This window comes from Paramormyrops kingsleyae, chromosome 18 (genome assembly GCF_048594095.1).
Source record: "Paramormyrops kingsleyae isolate MSU_618 chromosome 18, PKINGS_0.4, whole genome shotgun sequence".
Taxonomy (NCBI): Eukaryota; Metazoa; Chordata; class Actinopteri; order Osteoglossiformes; family Mormyridae; genus Paramormyrops; species Paramormyrops kingsleyae.
In genome coordinates, this window is record NC_132814.1 from 6,000,234 (window position 1) to 6,022,776 (window position 22,543).

Sequence of the window (22,543 nt, forward strand, 5' to 3'; positions counted from 1 at the left end):
AACATTGTATTTCAAATTTCATAATACACTTTTCAATTGTATTCAATGACATTTCAGTATATTATTTTTTGCCTTGTCGGGAACTGTAGTCGGTAATCAAAGCTGCAAAGTCCTTGCTGCACTTCAGCTGGTACCTTGCAAACCTCCTCATACGAGCAGCAAGATAACGTGAAAATTTTCGTGCCACAAAAGCGATAGACCCGTTTAGCAACAGGCTGTGAGAGGGCTGTGGACCATCGCAGACCAAACGACTCAAAATTACTATCAACAAAGCAGGGTTCGAAATAGCCGGTATCGCATCGCAGTTTGCGATGTAAAAACACCCACCTGCGAAACAATTGCCTAATTCCCGTTAAAATGATTCACAGCCATTGCTAATCAATATCCAGTTTTACATTTTATTAGAATTTTAATCATAAAAGTGAAAAAATCCAGCCCCGATCCCCCGATACTCGCTGGTAGCGCTATTGACGATCTTGTCCAAATAACGGTGCTGCCGAATTTGTTTTTCAGGCTAACCCCTGACTTACACTGGATGCGTATTCGCTGCGGTGCGTTTCCGACACCGCATCAGTTTACACCAGTTCCGCTGCGTTGCGTCTCCGCTACGTCTCTGTTCCGTCACACGTCCGGCAGTCCGTCGAGATGCGCATCAAGTCTATTTTTCACAAGAGTGTCCAGCTGCAGACGCCTGTAGAGTACCAAGAGTGTCCAGCTGCAGACGCCTGTAGAGTGGAGCTCCACCGGAAATACGTCACCTCCACAGGAAATACGTGATTTTAAGGGGCGTAAAGTGGATCTCATCTTTACGGACGTAAAGTGGAGCTCCACAGGAAACACGTGACCTCTACCGGAAACTACCACTCTTAGCGAAAAGAGAGTCTGGAGCAAGTCTGCGAATCTGAAGTAAGTTAAGCGAAGCGACAAACATTAAAACAATCTCGTGTGCACACAATATTTGAGTCTAACGTTATGTTGCTTGATGAGCTGTTTTAGCATTTGTTGTCATTAGTGATGGCAAAACGAAGCTTTCCAAAGCACTGAAGCTTCCTTTTCAAGTGTGTCGAAAAATGGTTCAGTACTCGAAGCCTTCCGAAATGGTGTCCATTAGTGACACCAAGTGGTCAAATAAGGAAATGACACTTAATTTTGAGAGTGCAGTGAATCTGAATATTTATAAATTGGCAAAAATTCAAACGGTCTGTAGTGCGTTATGAACATTAATGACCTGGTGAAATTGAATGTGACTTCTTGTGGACTGGGAAACCATTGACTTAACTGGGAAGGGGTGCTTCTGTAACGGAAGAGGGGCCATTAGTCTACAGATTTTTATTCAGGAACAGTATTTGTTCAACATTGCGGGGGCTAAGTTGGTTACGTTTTTTATTCACCACTTCTCCTGCTTTGGAGAATATGGAACGGAGGACGCTGTAGTGCATAAAAACTGTACTGCAAGTTCGTATAAGTGTGGATACACAGCCTGGTGCATATCCCAGAACCTCAAAGGGTCTTCAGTATGTGGTATATTGGGGCCACTGAGGTTCGCGTCTCATTTTCACTTTTCTGAAGCAGTCACGTGGTTGAGCCCAGAACGAAGCTTCGGATCACCATGGTCACGTGTTTAGGGTAGAACGGAAGAAGCATCGAAGCTCTGCTTCAGAACGCACTGTATCGTTTTTTTTGACACATGCCTCGGAGCTTCGGTGTCAAGCTTAACATCACTAGTTGTCATATAGAACAGGCTTTCCATGAAAACATTTAACGTTTACTTTAAAAACTTTTTTTTTTGTTCGCGGTTCTTCGGACATGCTGCAAAGTCTTATTAGCCATCTAACAGTTAAGTGTATTCAGTTGGAAGCCGTAGGTGCAGTAATCCTCACACTGTGTATTGTGTTTTTTTGAGATTACATTTGTCATTACATTAACAGGATCACATTGATTTGTGAACTTCTGATTATAAATATGGATCCACGTTTAAAAACGCCTTTACTTTTTCAAGGTATGTTGTGTCCGTTTTCATGTTACAGTAAGTTTGTTGATTTTTATTACATTTTTTGGATAAACTTTATAACAAATTCTTTTATTAATTTCACCAGCATGACAGGCAGATAGTAATAAGCATTGTTTTTAATAAAGATCGCTTGTTGATCGCTGTAGTTTGTCTGTAGTCACAGGCTTTCAATTTATTTTAGAGATTTGTAATATTTCATTAGACATTTTTCATATGCATGATGTGGAATAAATTGCTTAAATATAATTTCATTCAATTGGTTTATACTAGTATATTTTTTGCTTACAGACAAAATTATACGCCGGTGCACACTACCATGCCGGGACAAGGGACATTATCACTGCCCTTTGTGCAAAAGGACAGTTATTCGCCGGGTTGACATGGAAAGGCATTTAGTGCTGTGTCAGAGTCTTCCACCCGCTGTACCCTCTGCAGCAGTGAGCCTGCCACCCGCTGTACCCTCTGCAGTTGTGGTGGAACACTCATATGCGCTGCCTTCTCCAACTGTGCTGACTGAAGCGGAAAAAAACACAAATTTGGTCAGATGCACTCAATGTAACCTTACTGTTCTTCGGAAAAACTTAAAAACACACTTGCTGAGGAAGCATGTAGATATGCCACAAGATATTACACAAGTGAATCATTTACAAAGTGTATGTGTTGATGAAAAAAATGGCATATTTGCTGTACAAAAAACTAGACATGGGTTTTCAGTGCCAGTACATGTACAAAGAAAAATCTGGGGTAAAACTCATCAGGTCAGATGTGAGTTAGAGGAATGCCACCAGTATCATTTGCTGGCTCAGAGGAGTGGACTTAGCTATAGTTTATGTGAGCATGTCCGCTCTATAGATTACTGCAGAAAAACTGTTCCAGAAATATTTCTCAAGGAAGACATCCTGAGGGAAATGATGTCTCTGAAATTCTTTGGCGAGCCAAAGGTTGTAACGTGTATAAACAGGCAAAAAGTTGCTCAGGTGGCACCTGTTCCAGTTGCAGTGATGGTGGAGTTTGGGGAATCAGCATCACAGATATGTCTTTCCATTCATGAGCCTAAAATACACAGTTTTTGCCGTCTTGGCAGAATATTTGTGACATACAACAAACAGAAGAACACCTGGCATTGTGCCTGTGCCAAGCCACGAACATTGTGTCCTCACAAAAGCATTTCAAAGTGGGTTCTCTTTCAAACACAAAGAGATCTCTTCAGGACAAAGGTTCCACCTTCACCAGGATCACCTTTGCTGATATCAGGGAATGCGTCTGGATCTCTACACAATACTGCTGTGGAGCGAAGTGTGCGCTACATATTTAAAGAAAAAAAAATTCCTCAGACACTGCCAAAAGAGATCACTGAACAAAAAAATAAAATGGAACCTGAAAAAGTTTGTTCCTGTTGAGACATTGTGTCAATTATGCCCAGGAAATCCTGTACTCGATAAGGCAGTGCAGGTCACTAATAAAGCTCGAATTGTCAGCATGATGGGCGTTACTGAGAGTAAGTCTGGGGAATCAGATGCCCATTATGTATTTATTCCTATTATGATTTGTCACTAATACAAATGCTATACTCATACTAACAAATTAAATGTAATTTGTCTTTTAGATGTTACATCCTTTTGTAGGAGGTGTCCTCAGTGCACTATGGTGTACAGGTACCAGGAGTGGAAAGATGGCCTTCACAACTTTGATGACCATATTTTCCTATGTCTTGAACTGTGCCTTTTTCTCAGGGAAAATATACAGGTCAGGGTGTCACAAGTTTGTTCTCCTTAGTTGTTGAGTTTCTTCTTTTTTATGAATATTGCCTTATTTGAATGTTTTATGCATAATTGTTTCTTTATCCTTGATTTGTATTTTAGAACCACGTGTCTGTGTCAAGAGTCATCGACTCATTGGAGGGGTTAAGACAAGAGAAGTTTCCTTCCAGGGATGCCATTTTCCATGCTTATTGCCACTTTGAGGCTTTGACTGACACAGAGTACACCTTCTCCTGCATTAATTGTGGATTTCACCCCCCTGTGGTAGTCATGGATTTGCACCGAAAGGGGGTTTTCAACTTGAAAGGTAAGTTATTTGTGTGTATGTTTGTGTTACATCTGTTGAATATCAGTATGTTAACTAATATAGCAAATAATTTTAGTGAGTGACCTCAAAGCACCACCTGAAGACTTTGAAGGTGAACATAATATTGAAGAATTTTGGAACTCTGTTCATCTAGAGATGATAAGTCGTGGTTTTTTCTCAAGTAAGTAACAGAAACCCTGTTTTGTTAATTTAATTACCTTTCATTTTGATAGAGTTTTGATTATAATTAAATGTGATATTGATCTCTAGGCAGTGCAAAAAACCCATTTGCTGTTTTGCCAAGCTACGAACACTGGGCACCATGGATTGGCAGTGAAACGCGGAAAAGTGACATTGTGCTCAACACTGAATTTAAAAAAGTGAGGACCTGTCTTTCTTCAGATGAAGCACAGCTTGGCAGTGTCACAGAAGACCGACTGATTGACGAGCTGACAAAACAAAAGGTAACATAGCTTTAAAGTTGTCAGAATACTGTATGTAAGAATGTTTTGTTTACAGTTTTTGTAAATATAGGTTGGAGTTGTGAGAAGACTGTGCAGGGCCTGTAAAATTGATTCCAAGGGGTCTCGGTTTGACCTCATCACCAGACTACGGGAGAGGATGAAAGCAAACATGGTGTATGATAAGGTTTTTCAAAGCATTTGGGGAGCCTCTGGTGAGTTACAGTGTCTCTTAGTAGTTTGTATGGATTTTGTAATTGAACGCATTTTACAGTTTATCACATTTTTTTTTTCCCCAGGCGGATGGTCAGTTATACTATGTCCACATGGGATTGTATACAGCATTAAATTTAATCTTCGTGCTGAAAGTCCTCGAGACTTTGCAGACCTCCTCCTCTGCTGGAAGCACATACCCAACATCTGTGTTTATGACTTTGCAAGAGGTTTAGCAGCACACACCAACTTAGGAGTTCCCCACACCTTGCCGTTCCAACCACATGAGGGTAGACTGGCTGAACCCACAGAAGAAAATATCAAGGCAGCACAAGATGGAAAAATGCAGGTGTGTCTTCCATGGCTGCACGAAAGGATGGAATGTGCAAAAGAAAATGCTCATCCAAACACTGGATCATCAGACCATTACGTCCTTTATGATCGCTTTCATGAAGGGAATACAAAAGACCCCAAGGAAATACTTCGCAGGATCCAGCTTGTTCCCGAGTTAAAAGGATGGCTTAATAGTCAAGTAGCTGAGCAGTTTTTTGCAAACATGCGCAAAAGTAACTACTTTTTAAATAATATGAGTCCATCCACGCATGTGTTTTTGATGAGAACTATACTGCATCACCATAACACTCATTCCAACAAGCAGCTCTTGAACAAGCAGTTAAGACATGGTCACCGGCTCAGAGAGTCGAGTAACATCACCTTATCTGCATTGGGACAAGCTGTTATAGGTAAATAAAACATTTATTACCATGCCTGCAGACATTAATTACTGTTTGTATCTAAAGCAGTTCATATTGGGGGGACTTATTTCTGTTATTTTGTACCCCAGCTCCCAAATTGGAAAACACAGAGATGACACTAAAACAAGCATCTTCAATGTCAAGTGACTCTGGTATGGTTTCTTATTCAGAATTCAAGTGTTTTCTCCCCTATAGGCTAAAAATTAATTCCTTATTATTGCTAATGTTTTTTCTTGTGCATGTATTCTTCATTATGCTTCCTGTAAAGTGTCATTTGTCAAAAAACAAATATTGTCTATATTAATATAGAGCAAATGGAAACATCCGACCACCAGATCCGACCATCAAGCTCATCGGCTGTAATGTTGTCTGATGTATGTGGACCACTGTGTGAAGATGTGACCAACCCTCAGAACATTTGGCCTAGCCGATCATCATGGTCTTTTGAACCTCACCTTAGTCAACGACAGCTTGTACGTTTGTTTTCACCTCTCACCATACTATTCTTAAATATGCATCGGTTTGAACAGCTGACATACAGTATGTGAAATGAAAGCTTTCTTTGTATTTCGGTCAGCTCACCTATGTACTGGACATCAGCAGGCCACAAAATGAGCTGATTGTTGAAACATCTAAAGGATGTCTCACACGGGCAGATTTTTGGACATTAGGTTTGAATGAAGAAATGGAATCTACAGTAAGTTTGTTTTCTAATAGGTTTGTTTTTCATCCATATATATATATATATATATATATGTGTGTGTGTGTGCGTGTAATTTAAATTTGCCTAATATATTCATCCCTTTCATCTCAGATTGGAAATGCCTGTTTTGAGATTATTCAGGCAATTGCAGAATCAAAGGTATCATGTACAATTTGACCTTACTTTTTTTACCTTTTTGAGTTTTTGAATGGTTTATACAAATGTGCTATGTACCATTTTATAGAGGATCAGCATATACATTGGTAATCTTTATGTCACCCGGACTTGGCTTCCTCCCTACAACTGTGAGCCACTGCAGTCCCTTCCTGTAAGTACAAATTTTCCTGGGTGTCAATATTATTTAGAACTAGTGTAAGAGTACCTCATGTAAAATACTGTTCTCCATTTCAGAATGATGCAGAGATGCATTTTCAGCTTTGTGTATGTAGGAGCACATCAATAACATACAGTACACTTAACCCAATAAAAGCCCAAAAGTCTGAGGATGTCATTTTAAGATTTTTTTTGTAATTGTGTCAGTTACATCTTGGTACAGCTTTAATTTATTCAATTTAAGCTATGGGCAACTACTGTGAATCATTAACTGACTGTTATTGCAATGGAATTGCTTAGCACCTTGAGTAACTGTCTCTTAGGTGATGAAGCCAGGTAAAAAAGAAATGTTCTTTCTCGACTCACGATGTGCTAAGAAAAGGACGGGATTTGGTGGCCACCAATATGTGTCACTTTTGAGGTCAATTTTATGTTTATGTTAGTGTTCAGGAACCTGTTCGGTGTTCCAGGTTAAGTACGTTTCGGATCACGTTCTGATCTGTTTTGTGTTCAGCATGCGTTGTTTATTCAGTGTATTCACATGCTTACTTGTAAGACCTGTAATGTGGAGTACAGCCTTTTGATTAAAAGGTGATACATCAGATGTTAAATCAGATATTTAAATAATAGTATTAAAATTCCTGGAAGATGAGTTCTGACAATAGAATTGGTTTATCCGATATAGTCTCCAAATTATGTCATTATATTGTTATTATAATTAGGCAATGCAGTTCAGTCTGAATAAACGTGTCAGCTGAATGCTGTAAACGTTACAATATGATCAATCAGAAATTACAGAACTTTATAAGATACAGGTTGATCAACACTAAGCATATGAATATACTTTCAGATTTTGTTAATTGTGTGCAGGCTGTGTTTCTAAGCCTGTTTGTAAAGAGAGTGCTGTTGTTAAGAACAGTTGTTAACAATGAATATTTTATTTGTACTAGCTGTAATTTCTGTATGTTATATCTTAAAATAATAGGAAGCTTGCAGAGAACATCAGTCCAGGGGAGTGGTCTGAAATTAATGGCTTTGAGTTGGAGGTATGTGATCATGTGTGTGCTTATATCGTGATTTACTTATATAGTTATATTGATGAAATGTGATTAAAGAGTGTTTTATCCCATTGTGATAATAAAGGGGTTTCCAAGCCAAGAGTTCGGGGTTGACTGTGGCATCTTCATGTTGATGGTAAGATTCGTCATTCAGATATTTTTGGACTGTCAACATGCTTTTGAAGATAAGTAATGAACATTGACATTTATTTTTTATTAACAGTCTGCTTTATATGTGGTGCTGGATGCTCCCTTTGATTACACCATAGTAAGTAGCTTTTTTTTTTTTAGAGAGCAATAAAGTATGTGTGCAAAGAAGTCACTAATGTCACTAAATACACAAAATTTATTTTTAATAGTTAGACATGCCGACATTGCGGAAGTGGTGGTGCCTGCTGCTAATGGAAAACTTCGATCTCCGAAGGTCTGTGTGTGTGTGTGTGTGTGTGTGTGTGTGTGTGTGTGTATCTGTTTGATTTCATGTTTCAAACAAATTTAAGACACATTAACAATATCAGTATTTCTCCATTATAAGTTATGGGAAGGTTTTTGCACACTGGACAAAAGAATCAGAGGCTGTGCTGAAAGGTGAACATGCACCTGTATTCAGACTAAGAAAGCGCAAGTCTGTGGAACTCAGTCTGGTCAGTGTACACATTAAACCTTACTTTTAACAGTAAATTGTTTTATTTCTGAAAAAGTGTTATAATAATATACATATAATAACGTTTCTTCCTATGCTTCTGACAGAAACCAGCAATCATCTCTGATTTACATGTCGCTATGGAGTGGATTGAGGGGAATGAGGCTCTATTCAGTGGGCAAATAACCTTTCCCAAATATTTGACCATGACGGAAGAGCACCGCCAGGAGGCCCTAAGGGATGTGCTTGATGGAGACAACATAGAGTTCAAGGAGCCATTCCTCTTTGGTTTTCAGATTCAAGAGGACATGGAAATATTTTTACAGGCCTGTGTTGACCAGCGGGGCCTCCGGGTTAATGCTGTCTGTTACAAGAAAGATTAAATTACTGTGTTGATTGATTTTTTTTTCTTCTTCATTCTGTTTGTTGCTGTCTAAATAAATTTAGCAGTTGATTGAATATAATTGTTACATGTTGATCATTTATACAACTAGTGTGTGTACACACACACATACAGGGCTGCATATAACTGGTACGCAAGTACGCATTCACCTTTAAAAGCGATACGTGCGGCAATCGATTGCCGTGACAGTGTAAATGCGTACGTATTTTATGTGCATTTGCGCTGATATGACAAGAAAATACCGTGCATTTCAACCTATATACCGCAAATGAAGTACGAATTAGCATATACAGGTTAAAATGCACAATAATTTCTTGTCATATCAGCGCAAATGCACATAAAATACGTACGCATTTGCGCTGTTCCAGCAATCGTATATAGTATATGTTTATAACAGTTAAGGCAAGACCAATATATATATTAGTAATGCGTATGGAAAGTAACATAATAGCAATTGCGTATGTATGGTATGTTTATAACTGCTCATCTTATGACCAATATATATATTCCACAAACTAGATCAGACCAGAGATATATATATATATAATTTCTCTAGCGTATAAATGAACAAAAACATAACTTTTGAGAATTTTACAACTGAAATTCCGCTGTAACACACAGTTTGGTCACGTGTTTCCTGTGGAGCTCCACTTTACGTCCGTAAAGATGAGATCCACTTTACGTCTGTCACTACCGAAAATGTTACACCTTGTCACTACCGAAAATGTTACACCTACCGAAAATGTAACTTCCGCTACTACGCATGCGCACATTCATCACGCATGCGTCCACGAAACCACATTTTCTGGCACTTCTTTATTACGCATGCGTAATGTACACTTCCACAGGCCCGATACTGCGCATGTATTCACATTTTGCGGCAGACCGTGATTGCGTGATTCAGGGCGTGGACGTCGTGTATCATCATTCATTAGTCACGTACTGTATTGTGAGATGGGTCATTGATGTTTATATTTGTAGTTCAGCCGTCACTTTAGTGTGGTATTTAAACCATATTGCTTTGCCGATTGTAATATTTGCATCTGTGTGTGCGTTGTTTGTAGTGCCTGACAGTAATCTTACATAAGGTTTTTCCCAAGGGTATTGCTGAATAGATGCCTTTTCTTTAGAAAACGTAATAAAATTGTGGTGTATATCAATCTTGTGTACCCATATTGCTTATCAAGGGGCTGTGATATATGTACAGCATTTTCTAAAAAAAAAAAATCACACCAAAATAATAGTTAAGAACTTCTATTTGCACAACATAAACAATGTTTATGTTGTGCGGTTTGGCCCAAGAAAAAACAATCGGTCGTCTGTCAGAAACAAATATAATTTGCTTTATTTAGCACCACAAGACACAGCTGCCATAACTGACACGAGTGTGTGGTAATTACACTGATACAATTAAGAAATGAAAACTAAGGAGAAAAAAAGCAGGCTTAGTTTAAGTAACTTCACAGCACATCGAACTGGGAGAAGTACATAATGGTAACATTAAAGTAATGTCACCTTTGACTGTAAAATTGATGGCCATACCCTGTATTTTACGTTGCTCCTTCTGAAGCACATTGGGCATTAAAGGCCTATGCGAAATAAAATCTTTTAAAGTCGAAGGACTCCATCATTATCCGGTTAAATCTTCTCTTTCTTCTCGTTGTCGACATTCTTATCAAAAATCAACAGACGATGAAATGTGACGCGATGCCGTAAAAATAGCACGCCTCCTTCCAGAAGTCGCAAGCGTGCGCATGCGTAGTAGCGGAAGTTACATTTTCGGTAGGTGTAACATTTTCGGTAGTGACACCTGCTCCTATTTTTGGATACGGATCAAGAACGCAACACAGAGCGCATGCGCCAATTCTCCGTCACATCATGGACGAGGAAAAATTAATTTTGGAGGTGGAGAAACACGGAATTGTGTACGACCCCAGACATCCTTTTTACAAGGATAATAGTAGAAAGGAGAAGGCGTGGAGTGAAACTTCAGAAGTTGAATCTTCCAATTAACTATGTATATACTTGATTTTTAATGAAAGTAACCTGTACTTTGAAGTACTTGTAAACTCCTAATAAAGTGTTCAGTAACCTATATGGGAGTGACACATTATTTTATCCATAGAAACATAGATACATGTTATGTTAAATGTTATTCTCCCGTGGTCATGTGATCTCGCAAACCAGCGGCGCGCCGGATCAGATACGGACCACAAACGCGTCCAGTGTGAATTGGCGGACGGCCTCGGACGGAATGCGAATGCAGCGCAGTCGCACCGCAGCGGATACGCATCCAGTGTAAATCAGGGGTTACGCTCTACTCGCTATTCTCAGTCGGGGTAAAGAAACATAAAGAAATGTTTAATTTTAACTTTTTATTCTTTATTCATAAAATTGACTATCCAGAGCATTACATTTGAAAAAAAGTTCTGAAACTGAACAACAAAGTGTTATCTAATTCATTTTAATACAAAAAATTAAACGTGTGTGAGTACTTTACGACGCTCATGTAGTAGTTGGCTTCCGATGGTCATTTTTAAAACTTGCTGATCAAATTTCAAAACTGCTAATCAAATTGCAACTTTTGAAAATTTTGATTAGCAAAACTTCTAATCAAGTTGAAAATCGTACTTGGAACCCTGCAAAGTAACCAGAGCGATGGATTACATTGCGTTCAGCGGGAGCGCCGCTCTTCCTGTTTACCCTGAAACCGTCGCACCATAATGACGTAAGCGTGCTCCGGCACGAATGCTGAAACCGTATGTGAGTGCAGGCCAGAGGGGGAGTGGGGAGGGGGGACAATCGTACTCGGGCACGGTTCACGGCAACCATGTCTAGTGTGAGTACACCCTTAGTTGCAGTGCACTATGCAACAAGCTATTGTAAACAAGCTAACGTTAACTAGATAAGTAATATTTTAATCGCTAATATAGCAGATTCATGGAAAATTACATCGGTAATCAGCATTTTTGCCGCAACTAATTTATGAATGAGTCTGCATCAACTACATTAAAGAGAATCGCTTTATTTAAAGTGAATAAAATACCCTACTTACTGGAGTTCAACATTAATTGAGCCACACACCTGACTCGTGCATGTAGATGAGGTGAACTGGGAAAGCAGGCAGTTGGCCAAACCACTGTGAGGAAGGGGAGGGGGAACTTAACTGTTTCTAAATGCATTTTTTGCGTTTGTTTTTTTTTCTACTTACAGAATTATTTTAGATATACATACATATATTTTTCACAATAGATAGTGCGATTTTTTTTTTTTATATATTTTTTTTTGGGGGGGGACAACCCTCGGATAGGGGGGGACATGTCCCCTCCGTCCCCCCCGGGATTTACGCCCATGGACAAAGTGCAAGGAGTAGGTATGTCAAAAATAGTACCAGAAGAAAGGGCTTGATAAGACCTTTCCAATGATACCAAGAACGTCTTTCTGTGATGAATGGCAAGAAAGTTATAGGATATTTTGTAACGCCAATTAAGGCTTTTTAACGTCCACTTAGTAACAGATAAAACAATGGAGAACCATATTTGACTTTGTGACCTGTTTATGGTGTTCAGAAAAATGAGCATAACTCTGTTATTGTTTATCAGATTTTAATAAACTAGGTATCATTAGAAAGCTTATTCCTTGCCTAACAGTCTCAGATACACTGAAAATAAAACAAATAATTATTTAATTTATTTGTCTGTCAATTAATACTCACCGGAGAATGTATGTAGTGAATAATACAAAGAATGTCTTTTCAAAGAGTCCACAGCATCAAATTAAAAAGTACTTTGTGTTATCATTATAATCCATTCAATAATAATACATTTGAAAAGCATTGTCCATAGTAAAGTATCAAAAGGTACAGGTAAATATGCAGTATGTGCCCGTAAAGAACTGTCTGATCTCCGGGAGTTGAAGAAAAGAAGTCTTTGAGATGCTGCCTTGCTATGCCAGCCCGTGCTGGTTGTGGAGGATTACGTTTTCTCTTCATGTTAAAGGTAACTGCAAAGACAATATGCAACTATTTCTAGCCTTTCCAACCCATTCAAAATTATCAATCATCTGTGTTACAAAAGCAAGCGATGGGTATCTACTCCATTTTATTACAAGAATATATATTCATAAACACATATAACCTAATTTAAAAGCCTTCACATCATTTTAAAGCTGTAAATTCCATGCTGAAAATCATGCTATTTTCGGCTCTTGCTGCACTGTTCACCACAAAACATGACCGGCTCTCGCGGCGGATCCAAAAAAGTGAACTGCTGATCGATACATTTTGCTCAAAATACGCCTAAATACAATAAACTAACTAAGAAATATAATTATCATAATTTGAAGAATAATTCTGCTTACGTTTATTGTCCCAACGAAGGTTTTAACGAGTGAAATTTTCGGTAAGATCGGGAGGAAATTTCGAAGTTATCAGAAAGTCAGATTACCGTGTTTTGAATGGAAATCCCCAGATGAAGGTGTGTTTTACGTTATCAGAACGGGTTACCCTAATAGACACAAAAATAACACAACAAAAAGGCAAAAACTATTGGGATACCCTGGTGCTCTGTGGAATGGCGACCAAATTGAAAACGAGGCTGCCTGCCAAAGCCCCTATGGCGCAGAACTGGTGATTGTGACATACCTACAAGGAGTTTTACTCTGGAATTTTAACTTTTTTTTGGTTCGGCAACATGTAAAAACTTAAAATCCGAAACAGATCAAAATAAATCCAATAAATCGGAATATATATGAAGCTTTACTCCAACTTCCGCCTATGTTCATTTTTGAAACCGGTGTTATAAGGGTCTTCCGTGAACTTCCATTTACTTTTCCAAAATTGCAATTTTGCATGGCCTAAAAAGAACATTTTTGGAAGCAGTCTATTTTTGTTAATTTAATGTGGTTAATCATTAATAGGTCCATTTGATTTTAACCCATTAACATATAACCACAGTGTGCCCTGCACCTCTTCATTGAACTTTCACACCCAATTACTTTCCAGAAAACCACTTCCACGTGACAAATAACTTTTTATAAATACAGTGGTACCTCAGTTCTCAAACTCATTAGAGTATTTTTTTACCCCTGTCGTGTCCTGCAGTTTAGCAAGCAGGATGTTAGTCTGGGTGCTTTATTGTGCCACCACTTTTATTTTGCCAAGTGGAGCTCCTCTTGTTACTTGAGATATACTCTTTATTCACCATTTTAGATTATTGTGCCATTTAAGCTGGAGCCGACAGGGAAGGTTAACTGAAATAGGAGAGATAAAGAGAGGAGGGAGAGAAAGAGGAGAGGGAAAAGGAGAGAAAGACAGGGGGTGGGGGTCAGATAGAGAGAGAAAAACAGGGTAAGAAAAATAATACTTGACAACTTAAGAAAAAGTAGAGCAAATGGAAAGAGTAACAAAAGGACAGCTTCTGCATCTTAGTGCTGGACATTGTATCATCACACCAGCTGCTGTATCTGAAAAAGAAGATCCAGGTGCATAAAAAGTATACAAATAAAGCAATGGTACCATTATGACAGAATAAGCTTGTGCCAGTATCTGCTTCTGGATTTAAATACATTAATACCAAAGAGAAAAATACATAAGCAGACCAACAGGAACACAGTCTGGATGTCGCCGCACCAGTATCTGCATCTGAGAAGAAAGGATGGAAGCCACACACACACACACACACACACACAAACAAAACAGAGAGAGGGGGATAAAATAGGGCAAGAAAGCCCTGGGCTATCTTGTATGTATGTGTGTGTGTATGTGTGTGTGTGTATGTGGGTGGGTGTGAATGTGTGTATGTTTGTGTGCTGTGAGTGTATGTATGAGTGTGCAGGTTAACATGCATGGAATGATTCCCAATGGGTGTGTGAGGCCACAACCATGATGCCCCGGGGCCCCCCAGACGGCCAGGAGAGCCCCGAGCGATCATAGACCCAGCTGCCACACAGTGGCCAGGCACCCGGGCCCCCCACCACCGGAGGGCTGTGCGTCCGCCCAAGGAGGCAGAGGGGGGAGGCACTGGGCACCCCCCACCGGCGAGCACGAGCCAGGAGCCCCATGGCCACAGGCGGCAGCGCGCCGGTTCCCCCCCGGGGGCTGGCTACGCAGGCACGGATAAAGCCCGGAGCCCGAGCCACCCATGCAGTCCCCCCACCCGGGGGACCAGGGGGATGCCCTGAGAGCCACCAAGCACCCCGGCCCCTGGCTACCCCGACCCCCCCAACCCTGCCTCCCCAGTCCCCGCACCCTCCCTCCCCCAAATCCCCTCACTACTGCCCCATCATCCACGTGCTCCCCCGTTCCAGGACAAACATGCAGACACAGAACCATGCATACACACATACACACACTCAGACACACAGAACCATGCATACACACATACACACACTCAGACACACAGAACCATGCATACACACATACACACACTCAGACACACACTCTCAGTCACACCTGCTTGTCTTTGCTGCGCGGCAGCAGATGCCCTGGACTTGCCCAGTGGACGGCCCCAGAGGATGTTCCCCACCCCCCTAGATCGCAGGTGAGCGGGCACCCCACCGGAGACCGGCAGCGCCCCACAGATGTACAGAACTCGAATTTCTTAAAAGTCGAACCAACCAGTTCGAAAAACAATTACCTAGAGCTCGATCTGAATCTCAGAAGTCAAACCATGAACACCGACCTAACTTGTATGCACGGGAAAATGAGTCATGCGGCACGTCTCTCAGCGGAAACAAAGGGTAAAGCTTCAGACTCAGCCTCACATTCGCTGTGATAGCATCCTGCATGTTTACACTAGCTGAATACATATATTTAGACAGTAAAAATACATTTAGACAATGATAGACAGTAACAGTAATTATTATTATATAATAAAATACATTTAAAAATAAAGATTTCTTATTCATTATTTTAATATTATTAATAAACCATTAATACATTTAATTATAATAATATTGTCCTGCCGAGCGGTACGGAAAGGAGACAAAGGCGCAGACGTCAGGGTATCGGGGAATACGGGGTTTAATTACAGGTAAGGCAGGCAAAACGCAGACGGACAATACAATGTAACTGGGGAAACAAACTGAAACACAGACTAAATACAGATCTGGGCTAATGAAAACAACCAGAAACAGCTGATCACAAGAGGATTCCACGCGGGGTTAAGGAGGGGGCGTGGTACATGGAAGGAGCTGACGATCGGGGCAGTACACGTTTTTTTTTAAACTTTACACATTGTTTGGATACATTTATTTTCTTACTTTACAAATTACTGTTTTGATAAATGTGCTTAGATGTGTTTAGTACAGTATATGCTCTTCTTGTTTTATCCGGTTAATTTTTGTGTTTAAATGCTAAAAAAAAACATATTTAGGTGTAATTTTTTTGGGGCCGGGAACCAATTAATTGGTTTTCCATTATTTCTTATGGGGAAAATTCGATCAGAACTCGAAATTTATAGGATTCGATCTGGAGTTCTGAACGGATTAAGTTCGAGTTCTGAGGTACCACTGTATTTGAGTTATATACATTTCGATAAGTCCCCCATTTTCAAACCGATTAACATCCAACCTGGTTCACTGAGTTCCTCAGATTCTCCTTAATCGTTCAAACCATTTTGTTTCCAAAAACAACAATTCATCATATCTTAAATAGAAGAAAATTCAAGGCCGGTTATTGATTAATCTAATTACCTTAATTTTATGTTAATTAGTTAATGAAGATTTTTTATTTATTATTATTTTTTTTTTTACAATTTATCCAACTGAAATATTAATTAAATATTATACGTAACGTATAGCTGGCTTTCTAGAAAGCAAATGGTCGTGAAAGTTAACTTAAGATCAGAAGAACACAAATATAACAGTGATGTTAATAGGTTAGAAGAAAAACCTATTTTAAAAAACATATATTAATCACCAATAACTGCAATCATCAAGGGCTTTTAATACTTCGCATGTGAGTGTGTCGTGTGTCAGATTAAGTGTTACTGTCCTTTGCGTTGTGCCCTGAACTTACTAAAAAGGCTTCAGGCTCATCACAGCTATAATGGAAAAGAGGAAAAACAGACGACACAGTTCACCCAGGTCCGGATCCGGGTGTGCACTGGGTCGGAGCCCTGACGGGAAGATGGTTAGCTGGATGGATGTGTGGTAAGACCAGGACTTTAAAGTGGAATTAACCAATGTGGCTGTATGACAGGACCCGAAAATAAAATAACGTGATTATGTAAGACATTGCCACTCTCCAAAGTTACCTATTTGATATCAGTTATGCTCTTTTCAAAAAGGACAGGAAATCAACAGACTGAAGGAGGTATTGAGGCAAGAGCTCTCTCTCTCGATCTCTTTCTCTCTCTAAATAAATTAAAATTTAGCCCAACTGATATCGTATGGTAGAATGCTTCCACCTAGTGGATATAAAAGGCATTTCCATTACGTGGTGGTTGTTTAGTCACAGACTTATTTTGCAGAGAAGTTTTTCATCGGCACGGACATGACAAAAGATCAAATTCCATTTGCTTCCTTTTATTTATGCTGACGCTGGACAGCACTCTGAATGCAGAATGTTGGTCTTGCTTGCATGAAATTTGTAGCATGAAATGTATTGAGTTTCTGTATAAGTGTTCAGAAATATAATTGAGTGGAATTGCAATTAATTAAATTCTTCTTGCTGCCATTCCAATTCAGTATCCTACAGGGTGTGGCCAAGTCAATTCGATTTGTGAGTTTCTGGCAGCTGCAAGACTGATGTGTCCTGCATCCGTGCATTGATCACATTTCTGTTGAACTGTACGCGCAATGTCCAGCAGGGGGGGGATGTTTTGCAGGACACTAAAAGTGGTTTTCACACCATTGCAGGCATAGCTGGCATTGTAGGGTGGATGGAACCCTCAACCCTATTCATATTTCCAGCCCATTGAATTCCACAAGTCCTTGGGAGCCATAAGGTTTCCCTCTGAATGTTGCTGTGCTGTTCTTGTTATGTGTATCATGCTGCACAACATTGCAGTATTTTTTTTATTAATATATATTTTTGACCACTTCCTCAATAAGTTCTTTTGAGAAATGTTACTTCCTTTTCCTACTGCTGCTCACCATTGCACATTTTTTTTTTAAGAATGCAACATCACATTTTGAGCCCATTTTTATATTCTCAGCAAATAGGTTAATTTACTTTGGTCTTAATCTTGGTTGCTTTTGTGTCTTTTATATGGGCTGATATTTGTGCCCATACTTTTATTGATTTTACAATTAGTTTGTATATATTTTTACATTTGCATGTGTCTGGTGTGACAGTCATATGACATATTTTACCACTGAAATACGTCGGATCGATGTTCCTCTTATCGACAGTCTGTGATTTTCTCATGTGGAGGCTGGGGAGGAGCCAGCAAATTACTACTTAAAGTTCGTTTGTTAAATCTGGAATCACAAAGGGTTTCTGGAAAGGCACATAGACCTCACTCATTCTTTACTTAGATTGTTTATTATCTTGTTCGTTAGTCTCTAAGATTGATCGCTTTCTGGAGTGCCACCCTGATAAGGGGACGGAAGAGCAATAAGTCAGAACTCCTTCACTTAATAGTTCTTCCAAGAAAATTATCCAAGAATTTTCCAAGAAAAAGATTTGAAATATCCAGGGAATACAACAACTACAGCTATGTGGAATGTTTGGCCCTGCAGGTTAGGGCACTGTGCTCTTGATTTGAAATGTTGCTGGTTCCAGTCGGAGAGGTGATTTCACCTGTAGAAACAAACAGCTTCAGAATATATATTTTGAGGTCAAATTCATTAAAAAAAAAAAAAAACTACTAGAGAACCAAGGCCATTTTGAATTTAAATGAGCTTTGTCTCATTTATTAACTAGACCAGGTGTAGACAACCCTGATCCAGCAGGTTTTCCATCCTACCTGGTCTCTGATGAACCACACCTGATCTCAGGCAGGTAGTAACTCATCTGTTAGGATAGAAAACCTGCTGGATACCAAGTCATGTCAGCCATATATATATAAAGTAAATACAGTGAAATGAAACATTTTTCCTCCAGGACCGAGGTGCCCGAAAAACAAGAAGACAGAATCGGCACAGGACTACAAAAGTGCAATTAACAGGACAAGACAACATACAGTGCACTCGTAACCATGCTAGTTTGAAGTAGTAACTGTCCTGGTTTGAATGGATATTTGAATACGTACTGTATTTTAGCAGCGAGACACCTGCAATAAATAGTGAATAAATAAAAGTGCAAACAATAGTAGCAGTAGTACAGAGAGTGTGCAGTATATAATAAATGATATATGAAATACAGTTTGTTATTCAGTTCTGAAGCACTGCAGGACCTGCACGGGGGTTGCCGTTTTGTTGGATTCATGGAGCTGAGTGTGAAGCAGTTGGGATGAGGACCAGCACCTCTAAGTCGGAGGCCATGAAAAGGGTGCATTGCCCCTTCCAGGTTGGGGACAAGTTACTGCCTCAATTGGAGAAGTATAAGTATCTGAGGGTTTTGTTTATCAGTGAGGGAAGAATGGAACAGGAGATCGACAGGCATATCGGTGCAGGTTCTGAAGTGCAGGCCTTGTACTGCTCTGTCGTGATTAGGGCTGAACGATATGGACAAAATTTCATATCTCGATTTTCATGCCAGATATCTCGATATCGATACGATACGATATGACTACGGGTTCGGTGAAAACCAAGCATTTCTCAGAAAAATAAAAACATCATAATACAAAAAAATTTGGAAAGTGTAGTTTTATTTTTAAGAACTCACTGCCAGTCATCAACATTAACATAAATTACCAAAAAAATAAATTACAAATCAAACATTTTACTGCAGCTCTGCTTTAACAATAAATAACAAATGCAGCAGCTGGTGGAACATTGAAAGTGCATTGAAGTGCAACATTTATATTCTTCAAAAGATCACATAACTGTATGCAGAAAATGCATTTGCTACTAACAGAGAGGTAGTTACAGGCAGCACAACTTCTACAGATTCTTTGCCAGGAACACTAGCTTGTTAACCATGCCTGGCTTCAGACAGGACCTCTGACAACTCACAATGTTGCCTGATGCACTAAAAATTCTCTCTGAGGGAGAGCTGGTGGCCTGCATGCACAAGTATTTTCTTGCCATGTTGCTGAGCCGGGGAAAGTTGACTTCGTGAGTTAATCTCCACCACAGAAGGGGGTCCTCGTCGTTGTCAATTGTGGGGGACTGGATGTAGGCACTCAGCTCAGCTTCTATGGCAGCAGTGGTACTGTTGCACTTGCGGTGGATCTTTTGAAGAAACTTCCCAACGACTTCTTAGCCTTTTTGGTGGGTGGGGTTGAAACTTCTTCCACTCTGGTCTCTCTGCACTCAACAGAATGCTAGAAAATAGTAAAAACAAAAGAACAAACAAGAAAAAAGAATTTAATTAGTTTTATATATGAATGATCATTACTGTATGAACAACACAATTCAGCTAAATTTAAACTTAAATATTTACTAAAATGTAAGATAATGCATTTAAATGGAAGGAACTCTTCTCATTTACTCCATTCTAACCATTATTTTTACCTTGTGTTCCATCATCTTCATCTCTGACACCAGTCTGGCTTTGATGATGGGGACCTCGTTGACACTGATGTATTGTGTCTTGGATCTAAGAAGGATGCCACATCCAAGAGCTCTTATGTAACTCTCTCTTCATACTTGCTGTTCAAGTACTCCAAAATTTTCTTTTTTAAGGACTTGGTCATGTCTGTATCACCCTCCTCTGGTGCTAAGATGGTTGTGTTAAACAGGCTGAGTACTGGTTTGATGTGTGAAACACTAATGTAATCCTCCCCTGACAGAGCATCCGTGAATTCAAGCAGTGGTCCCAGTGCCTTGCTGACTGACTCCAGCACATCCAGATCTTGATATCCAAGAATTAGGTGCCGGGTGTTTCTGTCCTCTGAGAGGACCTCGTGGAGTGCTTTCTGCTGCTCCAGAATCCTGTTTATCATGAGCACCCTAGACCCCCATCTAGTTTGACACTCAGTGATGAGTTCGTGGACTGGAAGGTTGAGGCGCTTCTAAGAACATAAGAACATAAGAAATATACAAACGAGAGGAGGCCATTCGGCCCATCGAGCTCGCTTGGGGAGAACTTAACTAATAGCTCAGAGTTGTTAAAATCTTATCTAGCTCTGATTTAAAGGAACCCAAGGATTCAGCTTGCACTACGTTATCAGGAAGACTATTCCATACTCTGACTACACGCTGTGTAAAGAAGTGCTTCCTTAAATCCAGTTTGAAATGTTCTCCCGCTAATTTCCACCTATGGCCACGAGTTCTTGTATTTGAACTAATGCTGAAGTAACTATTCGGTTGAACAGCATCCAAACCTGTTAGAATCTTATAGACCTGGATCATGTCCCCCCTCAGTCTCCTTTGCTTGAGGCTGAACAGATTTAGCTCAAATAACCTTTCCTTGTATGACATTCCTCTAAGACCAGGAATCATTCTTGTGGCCCTACGCTGCACCTTTTCTAAGGCCGCTATGTCCTTTTTAAGATATGGTGACCAAACCTGTACACAATATTCTAGGTGAGGTCTCACCAAGGAATTGTATAATCTTAGCACTACCTCCCTTGACTTAAACTCCACACACCTGGAGATATACCCCAACATCCTATTGGCCTTTTTTATTGCTTCCCTGCACTGGCGAGAATGAGACATGGAAGCATCAACATACACACCAAGGTCTTTCTCATAATCAGCTACCTTTATTTCAGTAGGTCCCATAAAATACCTGTACTTTATATTTCTGCTCCCTACATGGAGTACCTTACATTTGTCTATGTTAAATTTCATCTGCCAGGTGTCAGCCCAGTCACTAATTAAATTAAGATCCCGCTGTAGCTGCTGAGCCGCTAGTTCAGTATCTGCTACACCACCCACCTTGGTGTCATCTGCAAATTTCACCAGTTTACTGTATATATTGGTGTCTATATCATTTATGTAAATAAGGAACAAAAGTGGTCCTAAAATTGAACCCTGCGGTACCCCACTATGAACGCAGGCCCACTGTGACATCGAGCCTCTTATAACTACTCGCTGCTTCCTATCCGTTAAACAGTTATCAATCCAGGTCGCTACAGTTCCTAAAATACCTGTCGCTTTGAGTTTAAGTGAGAGCCTCTTGTGGGGAACAACATCAAAAGCCTTTTGGAAATCTAAATAGATGACATCATAGGCCTTCTTATCATCAACTTCCTGAGTAGCTTCCTCAAAAAACTCCAACAGATTTGTTAAACAGGATCTACCTCTCCTAAATCCATGCTGGCTATCCCTCAAAATGTTATTTGAGTCCAGGTAATCTACCATTTTCTCTTTGATTATAGCCTCCATAATTTAACCAGTTATATAAGTTAGACTGATTGGCCTATAGTTTGACAAATTACTTCTATCCCCTTTTTTGAAAATGGGCGTTATGTTGGCATGCTTCCAATCAGAAGGTACCACACCTTCAGATAAGGATTTTTGAAACAGTAATGTTAAGGGTCGGCAAATAACCGACCCTGGGCTTGCTCAAGTGCCACTCTCTTTTTCCAGCTATGTGAGAAGTGGCACACCAACTTTTTGCAGACACCTGTTGCACGGCTGATCCGGCTGTCACCTTTCACTGCGTTTTCTTGGGAAAATAGATGTACAAAAATAATTCATGATTATATTACAACAGCTAAATAACCACATAATAATGCAGATTGTTTTCTCTCTCTCTCTCTCTCTCTCACTCACTCACTCACACAGACAGACCTCTCTCTCTCTGTCTCAAAGTTATTAAAAATAAACATAACGTACTGTTGGAGCACGGCGTCTCCACCGGGTCCGTGGATGAGAAGAGATTCACAGCTGACACGGGGA

At 39.8% G+C, this 22,543-nt stretch overlaps 1 protein-coding gene across 1 annotated transcript; it reads left to right on the forward strand.

Moving 5' to 3' along the window:
• Window positions 1-818: 818 nt before the first annotated feature.
• On the forward strand, window positions 819-8,670 carry LOC111845382 (uncharacterized). The gene is made up of 19 exons (XM_072702189.1): window positions 819-906; window positions 3,618-3,757; window positions 3,874-4,078; window positions 4,155-4,259; window positions 4,349-4,542; window positions 4,613-4,754; window positions 4,839-5,495; window positions 5,597-5,659; window positions 5,817-5,980; window positions 6,085-6,204; window positions 6,322-6,369; window positions 6,455-6,538; window positions 6,867-6,964; window positions 7,529-7,589; window positions 7,687-7,737; window positions 7,825-7,869; window positions 7,961-8,025; window positions 8,137-8,245; window positions 8,352-8,670. Exons 2-19 carry the CDS (start codon window positions 3,656-3,658, stop codon window positions 8,625-8,627), a joined length of 2,589 nt encoding a protein of 862 aa, XP_072558290.1. The 5' UTR covers window positions 819-906; window positions 3,618-3,655; the 3' UTR covers window positions 8,628-8,670.
• The last annotated feature ends 13,873 nt before the right edge of the window (window positions 8,671-22,543 follow it).

Excerpts from the sequence above, each read along its gene's own strand:
- LOC111845382 (XM_072702189.1), top strand. The coding sequence starts at position 3,656 with ATGGTGTACAGGTACCAGGAGTGGAAAGATGGCCTTCACAACTTTGAT. Across the intron at positions 6,205-6,321 it reads ATGAAGAAATGGAATCTACA|ATTGGAAATGCCTGTTTTGA; the intron begins GTAAGTTTGTTT and ends CTTTCATCTCAG. Across the intron at positions 7,738-7,824 it reads GTGGCATCTTCATGTTGATG|TCTGCTTTATATGTGGTGCT; the intron begins GTAAGATTCGTC and ends TTTTATTAACAG.